Here is a 10,815-nt window from a genome sequence, read left to right as displayed (position 1 = left end):
CCGGGAGACTCAGCCGCGCTGACGCAGACAAGCGTGAGGCTAGTATCTCTAGTTGCTTGTGCGCCCTATGGGTCCCTCGGTTTAGCCACTCGTAAGGCAAGCAGATGCAGAGGTGGACGCTGTTGATCCAGCACCAGCTCCCGCCAGGGAGCATGCAGCTGCGGTAGCTCCTTGGACAACCGAAGTGTGGAGCCCTCGCAGGCGCTAGCTGTGGTCAGCAGCGATGGTGCGTCTAAGCAAGTGCGGCAGAGATGTAAATAAAGTAAGAATTGGCTTTAAACATAGGTTTCAAACACGGATCCTAGTTTGCTGACACGGAACAGCTGCCACGTGTCTGCATGTGCAATAGGGGAGTGGTTTCCAATGCACTACCGGGGTAGAAATGAAAGACTGCTCTGTTCGCTTTGGAAGCAGTAGCAGCAGAATGAGTTTCTTTCAATGTCACAACTACAGGTTCCCCTTGCTTTACGCTGTACACACATTCCTGGACAATGGTGCATAACTCAAATTCACATAAAGGGAACCCACTTTATAACGTAGCAAATAGGGATACGTTCCAAGACTTTGACTGTACTGACCCTCAGATTCATTTTTACCACTTTCACAAAACAATTTTGGTACTCAGCGACGGCAGACAGTACACATAAGCACAGGGCACTATCATAATGGGGATGGCAACTATAGAAACACGTCACAGACAACAAGCAAGGAGCACAGACCCACACAGGAGACTATTTTGGTGTGTGTCACTCCCACAATGCACCGCACAAAGCAACTGACTGGGCTTCCGCCACACAGATCATATAAGAGTGAATTTACCTTGTGTATAACGAATTTTTGGTATAAAAGGGGTCATTGCATAAGAGTGAATTCACGCATACAGAACCTTCATAAAGCAGGGGAAACCTGTATTACAATCCCTACAGACTACAGTAGTTCCTACAGGGCCCCATTTCAGGTAGAGCCCATTGTGTATATACATCTAATGAAAAGATAATCCATAACCTAAAGAATTTACCATCTGAGTCAAATGCAAGGTTTTGGCCCTTATTTTCAAAGTGCTCAAGAGCCTATGCCCTAGCTAGCTAAAGATCGCCTGAAGCTCTGGGATAAGGACCATGGTCAACAACCTCTTCCTCAGGCACAGTAAAGATTTCTACCACAAGGAAATAGTTTGTGGAGGAGCCAGAGCTTTCTCAGGGACAGAGCTGGCTCATCCTATCCTGTGAAACTTGCAGCCACAGGGGAACCATAAGCAGCAGAAATGAGGGGGCTAACAGGGCTTAGCCGCCCCCAAACGGGGCAGCAGCAGGCATTGCCTTAGGGCAGCTTAGACACAGGAAGCTGCAGCAGGGAGGAGGGGTCCACACACACAGATACCCTTCACTTGCAGCCAGCACCACAGCTAGCCCAGCTGTACGCAGGCAGGCAAATTTCTTTTAATCTTTCCTTATTACCCTGGGCTTGGGGGATGAGGTCAGCATGAGACCCCCCACAGTTCAGGAGAGAGTGGGTATGGACAGGGCAAATCATTCACCCCTGCCCCGCTCCCTGTTGCACTATGGGGATTGTCCCATGACCTGACCCACCTCCTATTCACCATGAATGTAGCCCAGCTTGGTCAGGTCATGGGACAATCAGAGCCCAGCAGCTCTTCCAGGGAGCAGGCAAGCAGGTCCCCCAACTGCACACCATGGGGAGCCAAGAGGAAGGGGGAGGAGGAGTTCCAACCGGCTCCCCCACGCCATGCCCCTGGATGAGCTGCCAGGCTCCGATTGCCTCACAACCTGGCCCAGCCAGGGCCCTATTTACAGTGAATCGGGCCCTGGCCAGGCCGAGTCGTGGGACAATTGGAGCCCAGCAGCTCCTCCAGATGCACGGCACCAGACAGCCAAGGCTGAGGGGAGGGCATGTGCCCCCCCAATCTTTCCACGGGGCAAGGGTGGGCCACAGCTGTGAGCTGCACTCCGCTCCTTGCCTCAGCACCTCGCCGCTGCTCCTTTAAAAGCAGCGCAGCAGAGTACCATGTGCCTTGCTGCCTGGCAAGGAGCCCTCTGGCCTGGTGATGCAGCCAAGGCTGGCCCCACTCTGGCCCCTGGCTCTGCCCCCCCCCACGGGGCGGTGCGCAGCCAGGACCAGGAGGCAGTTGGGGCTGGGGCCACTGTGACCAGGGCCAGGAGGCAGCTAGGGGCAGGGGCAGGGCCAGTGCAGCGGCCAGGGCAACCAGGGCCGGGGCCAGGGCTGGTACAGCAGCTGGGCCTGGCACAGCTGGGACAGGTGCAGCATGGCACCAGGCGATGCTGCTCCCTACCTGTGGCCCTTTACCCTCCCCCCACAGACTTTCCCATGGGGGGGCATGTGTGCATGCATGCTCAGCCCCCCCAATTTTTTCTTCCTCTGCCTATGCTGTGAACACTCTGGCACCACCAATCCGTGCTGCCACCATTTTGGGTGGCTGCGCCCCCTTCCCCCCGCCCCAGCAGCTTCTTTGCGTCAGGAAGCCCTAAAACTGTATCTTCTAGGAGGCCCAAAAATGGTGGGCCAGCCCTGCTCAGGGGGTAGTTGTCTGTGGCTAGGGTCCCACAGGAACCCAGGGTAGTGAAAATCCTCACCAACTCCTACTCTGAATGCAAGGAACCTCTGCTTTTGACCTTCTCCAGTATGAACATACAGCAGCATGTTCATGTTTAAAACAACAGTAAAATACTTCAACAAATACAGGGCACACACCATGCTTTACCCGAGGAGAGCACAAGAGAAAGAACTATAGATGAGCATCACACACTACAGTGATGAGGGCAGTATAAGAACCTATATCAGAGAGAACAAAAATATATAACTAGACAACCCACAAAGCATCTGTGAGATGGCATAATACCCATACAGTTATAAATGTTCTTCATTCATAAATCCTATGTTTCTAGGAATGAAGGAAGGTATTCTGCTTATAGACACAGTCTGCAGCAATGGGCACTGTTTCTGTCCGTTTATGTAAATAGATACACATATAAAGGGTAATTGTTTCAACCGTAAACAACCCCACTGGTGACAGCTTATCTTGGCTGCCACGCTAGCACAGGACTGCAACATCTAATTACTAAAATGTGTCTAAGCTTTTTGTTACCAAAAGCAGTTTACAACTTCTTACAAATGAAAAGCTGCCTCCTTAGGCTGAAGCTAGAAAAGATGCTTCCTTAGCCTATGTGAAATGAAAAGCGAATGGGTGGAAAATATTGCTATATTACTCCACACATCCTTCCCTCCCTTCCACAACCTCCCCCAGTGCCTTATGACTGGGGTATTTGGGTAAAATAGTAGGAGGAGTTCAGTTTAGGTATTCAAATAATTCCATGATCATCAAATATGAAATTATTGGCCTGCAGCTATGATTGATGGGCAAAGGTTGATTACTAGATAGAATCATCAGCAAGAAATGCAAGAGCGATCCAAGAGCAATGTAGGTGGTTCTAGATATAGGGTGTACTAGATCTGTTTCAAGGCAAAGAAGAGAATTTCTCTCAACGTAGAAACTCTTTTAATAGACATGAAGAAATCATTTTGCACTCCACATCTTCATCTTAAGGATCTATGATATTTAATAGATATGATACGTTATATTATCATAACCTATGTGATACTGGGAATTCAATTTTGCCCAAATTCTATCAGTTTAAATGGGATGAAGTGAATTTGCTCTGTGCCATATTATCCATCCATTAACGGTCTGGTTAAATGTTTGTTGCAAACCCAGACTTTAAGTACTTCAACAAAGTTTAAAAGCAGAGGTTCTGTAACCCGTCTTGCTATTTTTTATTTACCAGTACTTGCTTGGATACAAATATATTCTTAAAGAACAGTACCACTATATTAACACCAGGTCAGAATTTATAATCACCTGATAAAAACAGAGATGTGACAACCAATCTGGAACAAGCAGACTGCTTGCTTAGATCTATCAGGGGTTGATTTAAATTAAACAAACTTAAGTTACGCAAAGTTAAAAAAAAAATCCCTCAATGCTCTGTATTAATTTAACTAAGTCTGCTTAAAACCAGTTTTAAGTTTAACTGATGTTATTATTATTTGGTAGAGCAGAACTTTATTTCCATTATAGAATAGCTGTCTGTAAAGTATATAGATTTCCATGATAGAACAACTATTTGTAGTGCTAAGTCATATCCGCTAAGAGACTTATTTACAAGAACTTTGTCTATTACCAGATATTTCTTGGAGCATTCAGATCCCATGGATTTTCTTGGCAGTCTACAAAAAGGTACTAGAGATCACAGCAATGATACCAAGAAAAATATAACAAGTAGAAAATTAGAACCAGCTGGGTTATGTAATGAGGCCACATCAATCTTTGGTTGTTGAATATATAGCAAAAATTTGTGGGGGGCAATTTTATACACAAAGAAATTAAGATGCTAGATACTGAAAATTAATATCCCCTTCCCTTCTGCCCATGTTTTGGGATAAATATTCTTGGTGAAAGGAATCTTTCATATAATTGAGTTCGATGTTTTGAAACGTGGGTTTGCTGTTTTGCCACTAGGTGGAAGCCTTACTTGGTGTACCTTGTGATCTGATTTACTTGGGTTTCAGTCCTCTGATTGCTGACACCTCTGGCCTTTGATCCAACAAAATAGGTAAAGGCATGTTTAACCACAAGCATGAGTAAGGATTTAGATTTCACACCTGCTTAAGTGCTTTTCTGGATTGGGACTTTAAGAAGAGTAATTTATGCAGGAAATATGACAGATTTAACTATTACAATACCACCTACAGAATTGTATCATATTTATGCTTAAGAGCACAACACTATAACAATGTATATTTCATATAATTTCTTAGGGAACAGGAGGTTGTCCTGCTTCATCCTCATTTTATTTAAAGGGCAGATATGGGAAACATTAAATATCTTCATGTCATTTGTTTTAATAAAACTCCAGCCTATCAAGATTGTGTTATTGCTACATACTATGTTGTTATCCTTGCAAACAACAAAGCATATCCCTTTCTGCTATGGTTAACATATGAAGCAGGTGTGTATGGAACAGAAGCAATTGAAGACGATGTGAAATTAACGCCACCCCCCCGTCCCCCATCTTTCTCCCCATCAGGGTGACAAAAATCAAAAATAAAACATTTGGCTTAGCTGCAGGACAAATAGTTCCAAGTTTTGCCTGAGTAGGTGAAAGACAGTTTTCTGTCTGCTCATTCTAAAATTAATCCTGCTCTCTATGAAGTCAATAGCAAAATTCTTACTGCCTTCAGTATAAGTCCAAGATTATGACCAGGAGCTAGAAGGCTAGATATTCTTTTATTTCAAGTTAAAATTTAATTTAGAAATTTAAAATTAAAACCTGAAAAAAGAGAAGAGCATAAATCCTCAGAATTGATAGGTATCATCGTGCACCCATGGATTTCTTTTCTCTAAGATTATAATCTTTTCACATATTTTATAGACAATTTTCATTAAAGTTACAGGAAAAAAAATATTTATTACTAATTTCCACAAACATTTTTTAGATTTTATCCCAGTATGCAAAAAGCTGTGGATCAAACCAACACTTGGTTATATTGAGATGTTAATAGATTTAGAACTTAGTAGATGCAACCATCTATCCAACAATTTAAAATATAACAAGTTAAGTTGCTCTTTAACATTTCTAATATTAAAGGTCTCACAGAATGAATGTAGGGGGTCTGTGGTTCTTGGATCTGCGAGGTCATGTCTCATATAGTCATGTTACATCCAAAATATTAGTATGTACTGTAATGAGGTATAATAGGCATTATAAAAAAAAAATTATTAAACTGAAAATTGTGTTAAAATAATATCGAATATATTTGTTAAGATAAAATAATTTTGCAAAAATGCTTACGTATACTTTATTGAGATAATTATCCAGGAAAACCAGATACAAGGAAAACAAGCAGTTAACTTCAAGTTACATTAATCTGTAGGACAGTTACTCCTATTAAATATATATTGTTGCAGTCTTTTTTTGTCTATATTAGCATTTGTATCAGTGCTATTATGAAGGATATTTTAAATTCCAGTTTCTCAGTATTTGCCTGTCTATTTTACTTACAGAAACACAGAATAAGCTCACATTTAATATAGTCTTAATAATGAAAAGCAATAAAGATAAGGCACATTTTAATTGTTTATAAATTTTTATAAATTTGCTTTTTTCCTGAGAATAATCACACTTAGTTATACAACAGAGAAGTTTGGGAAATAATCATCCTCATGGTAGAGGTTAAATTCTCTCTTACAGAATTAAATCTTCTTCTGTTAGTTTCTCCTTCAGCTCTGATTTTTGTTGGCGAAGCACTAAATCAGGAAGTATCACGTTAGAATACTCTACATTGTAATCCATTCCTGACCCAGATTCTGGTTCTGTTTCAAATGTGTCTTCCATCCCAGATCCAGATGCCTCTTCAGAAAGTGGAAAAATTTCACGCTGCTCCTGAAATGTCTTCATCCTGAAACATAAGACAAAAATGACATTAAGTCTTGCTAAAGACATGCCTGGAGATCTTCCTTACCTGCTTTGAAGAAAACTGGCAATTAAACTGAACTTTACTGAGTTCACTCAGTCTCATGAGCTTAAAGCAGTGATTCTTAGTTGGTACCCTGGTGTGACTTGAGATTCATCCAGGGTGCCATGCAGCGTTAGCACTGTTAGGTGTGGAGACATGATTTACAAGATAAGAAATCCATAATGTTAAAACCATTCTGACCTGCTGTGGTCTTTGTGTGTTCTTTATAACAGAAAAATTACTCTATTGTTTTTCTGTAATCAAAAAAAGAATGAAACTAAGATCTGGCAGTTTCTGTGGAGTGCCTCGAGTCTAAAAAAAGGCTGAGAACCATTGGTTTAGGGTGTGGGAAATGAGTCAAGATGATTTATCTCCTAATTTCCCACCTCTCTGCCATTGACACACTCTCTCACAATCCCAAACAGAGCTGATAAAAAAAAAAAAAGAAAAAGAAAAGAAAAATCAGGGAATCATGAAATGTTGCAATTTTTTAGCTTTGGCTTAAAATATGAAATATTTTGATCAGCCCCCTTAATACACAAGCCTTCTGAAAGCTTTATTAGTCCATCTACCAGCAGGAACCAAAAAAAAGACCATTTTCCCATCTCACCTGCCTGCTATCCTACGCTGGCAAATATTAAAATTTTGAACAGTTTTTTGGCCATTCTGCTCAATATCAAGTAGCCAATACTGAGCCAATTCTCAATGTGAGAAAGACAAAAAATATAAGAATTAAGGAAAAGTAATTAAAAGAATTGAGACTGAATGGCAGGTGGTTTTGGAAAGAAGAGATGGCTCCCAGCTGCAAAGAGGCAAAATGGTACAAGGCAAGTTTACAGCCTCTTCTTCCACTTTAGTGCTATTGTGGGGTAAAAAAAATCCATTATAAATCAGCCTGTTTTTAAAAAGAGTAGAAATTTACTTATTACAAACTTTAATCAAGCCTCACAAGTCACAGATACTAGAGGTCAAGTAGTGTCAATGGATATTTTGTAGATGGAAATGTTAGGATCATTTGGTGTCATACAACATAAAATAACTGCAATAAAGCCTCATGCTTATAAAAACATGTTACTCAAAAGAGAATGCAGGAAGCAATATTTCCATTCCCCACCAGCACATACAGAGCTGTACAGTTGGCTTGGGGTACTGCTGGAAGAAAGATGATATATTTAGTCTTCATCAGATTTTTTCTCTTTGTGACCAGATACTCTCCCCCGCAGCCTTGTCTTCTGTATTCTCCTTACGTTTTTTCACAGCATCTAATGAAGTGAGCTTAACCTCATAAAAGCTTGTGCTATATATCTATTTTGGTTACCTTATATGGTGCATATCTACCCTGCCTTTCTCAGAAGCATCAAGGATTTGTCATCACTGGAAACAATACCAGGCAAATGGAGAATTGACTGATATAAAATACTAAACTATATTCCTGTTCATTTAGAGCAGTGGTTCTCAACCTTTTTAGACTCAAGGCACCCTTTGTCAGGCCTGAGGTACCCCTCCATCATTTTTGGAGTGGCACCCCATTTAAAAAAACTAAGTTATGTATTACCGGGCTTATCTCCTTGTAGAGGGGGCAGACAACGAGGATAGAGGAGCAGCTAAGCAAGGAGAGCATCAGCCTGGCTTTATCTGCTTATTTCCTCACACCTCACTTATCTCTCCACACTTCCAGTGGCACCCTTCACAGGATTTTGCAGCACCCCAACTGAGAATCGATGATTTAGAGCCCAGCAAAATATGGCCATTGCCTACACAATTATATTTGAAAAATCTATTTCTTCATCTTGCCTGTATTAACACTTTTTCAAGTCAATAAACTCTTAGCAAGGAGAGGAAATTCAAATGCATTATGATCCAGGGAATAAAGCTAAAACTAGAGATTTAAGTGCCTCCAGTTAGACATATTTAACATTTATTAATACCAACCCTAAATACTGAAGGAACAATTTATTTACTTACAGAAATGAATCAGCCATAGGAGGGAGGATTCTGTTGGCTCCACCTTCAGGCATTTCAAACAGTGGTCCTTTTTCTTCAATGCAGTTAGACAACCAGGCATTAGGTCTACATCTTACTCTCTTGTACCTGGCTTTCTGCACCGGAACACCTGATCAAATTATCCATACATTATTAATATGAATTCTAATCAGTCTTAAGAAGTATTTGATTTTCTAAGCACCAGTTTAGAGGACAGCAGTTTATATAGCTGTATTTTGGTGACTTCCCAACCATGAAAAATTGTCTGACTATATTTTTTAACTATTAAATATAACAAAGTTAATATTCCAGTTTCTATAATTGCATCCATATTGGCACAGTTTTCAAGGACTAAAGAAGTTCTATATGGAACAGCTAAATGAACTTTCACAGCTTTTATACTGGCACAGAGAAATAAAAAACTGAGAGCATTGAAAAGGCCACCAGAAGAGTAGATTTCACAATTAAATGGGCATCTATGAAATGGAAAAATGTAGCATGAGAAGCGTAAGTCCAGTTTTGTGAAGTGTTGTGTGCGCACAAACGCAGGTACATGTATATAAGATTAAAACGTTTCAACCTTCTTTTTTGGCATCATTAATTTAATCTGAAGCCTCATGTAATTCCCTCCTCTTGGAGTTTCACTTTATTCTTTAGGATTGTCTTCTTCTGTAACTACAATTCCTTTTAACCCTGTTAAAGGTTTAACATATTGAATCACTCTACCAGCCTTCTGGTGTACATATTTATTTTTTTAGGGAAAGAATGTTCTATAGGTAGCACTATTTCCTCTTCATTTTTTTTTATTTTGTACTGTTTATATATTTTGAAAAGGCAATAGTAAAAAAAACCTTTTCATAATAGTTGTAAAGATATTATGACCATTCCCAGATGAATTTGTGTGAAAAAATCTAGATGATATTTGTGATGGAAATACCAGTAGATATCTAATAAATGCATCTCATCATTAGAATATTTGTACACAAAACATACATAAATGCTTTTTAAGCTCTACACAGTTCAAAAACTAGATATCTCTTTTAAGAAATAAATCCAGGATGTCTGTGTCATCATGAATCAACATTTCCTTTTAGCTGTGTTAGCACACTATTTTGCAATTTTTCCTGTTATGAATAAACCCTCTAATTTCCTCATATTTGCACAAGTTTTCTTTTTCCCCAGGAAGCAAATGTAAAGCTATAATATAAGAACTAATCATCATCTTAAATATGTGACATATCTTTTAACACTTTAGAGATTCAAAACATAGCTCGAAAAAAATATACTAAACTAAATAGACAGTTGGGATTTAATTGGAGGGCAAAATTTGGCACAATATTTATTTTTACAAAGTAACATTCTATGATACTACTTTCTATTTGCAAGTTATTTAGTGCTCTCTCTCTCCCCCCATGAGAACAACTCAAAAACAGTAAGGACATAAAGGAGGACCTTTCTGAAAATTTAAAATGATAAATAATTCAAAAACATAAGATCTGTAGACAACTCTGATCATATTTACACATTCCAGACACTACCAAACAGTTAGTTAATAAACTGATGTAGAATGCCTGAAATTTGCTGTGTTCTTCAGTTATACAATCTTATAAAATAAGCTCTAACGGAACATAGTAAGCACGTAAGGGAGACAGAAATTATTTACCAAAGGCAGATATTACCACTTGCACTACATTGTCTTACCTTGATGAGATTTTATCAAAAGGGTTTTTATTTTGTAAAGGGTTGGTTTTATTACTTCTACAACAAGTTCAATTGCAAATATTCTTCTTTAAACTCAGAGGTTCCTTATTTGGCCTATTCCACATAGTTCAGAAAAAAGGATTATAGAAAAAACAACCATTCAGTTTTACCTTGTGCTGTGTATCCCATAAAGAGGATTATACAAACAGCCAGGAAAATCCTCCCATTGCATCTGACAAGAGTCTGCATTTTGGCCTGCATTTCTCTGTGCTCCACCAGCCTTCACCAAGGCTTCACACTTAGGAAATACAACACAGCAATGAGATCAACTTTTAGACTAGGTTTCCAAAACCTCAAACTCAACCCATAACCTGCGTCACAACTTCCTGACTGACTGAAGTAAGACATCTACAACAGGAGCCAAGAGCGTAGTCCTACAGTTCTTAAATCAGACAAAAATCCCCAGACATCAACGTAACTTTTGCTTAAACAAGAAAGATGGGATAGGGTCACCAGAGTGCACCATAATAAAAAGATATGTTACTTAAACTATTAGGAACGGGGAAGATATATTAAACC

General features: G+C 39.8%; 1 protein-coding gene across 1 annotated transcript; it reads right to left on the bottom strand.

Annotated features, from left to right (window-relative positions):
* Window positions 1–5,867: 5,867 nt before the first annotated feature.
* On the bottom strand, window positions 5,868–10,554 carry SRGN (serglycin). Its single transcript, XM_006273478.4, has 3 exons — window positions 10,407–10,554; window positions 8,518–8,665; window positions 5,868–6,495 (listed from the first exon to the last, which is right to left on the bottom strand). The coding sequence occupies exons 1-3, from the start codon at window positions 10,495–10,497 to the stop codon at window positions 6,282–6,284; spliced, it is 453 nt and encodes a 150-aa protein (XP_006273540.1). The 5' UTR covers window positions 10,498–10,554; the 3' UTR covers window positions 5,868–6,281.
* Between the last annotated feature and the right edge of the window lie 261 nt (window positions 10,555–10,815).

This window comes from Alligator mississippiensis, chromosome 6, assembly GCF_030867095.1.
Source record: "Alligator mississippiensis isolate rAllMis1 chromosome 6, rAllMis1, whole genome shotgun sequence".
Taxonomy (NCBI): domain Eukaryota; kingdom Metazoa; phylum Chordata; order Crocodylia; family Alligatoridae; genus Alligator; species Alligator mississippiensis.
This window is presented reverse-complemented; position numbering and strand designations above follow the sequence as displayed.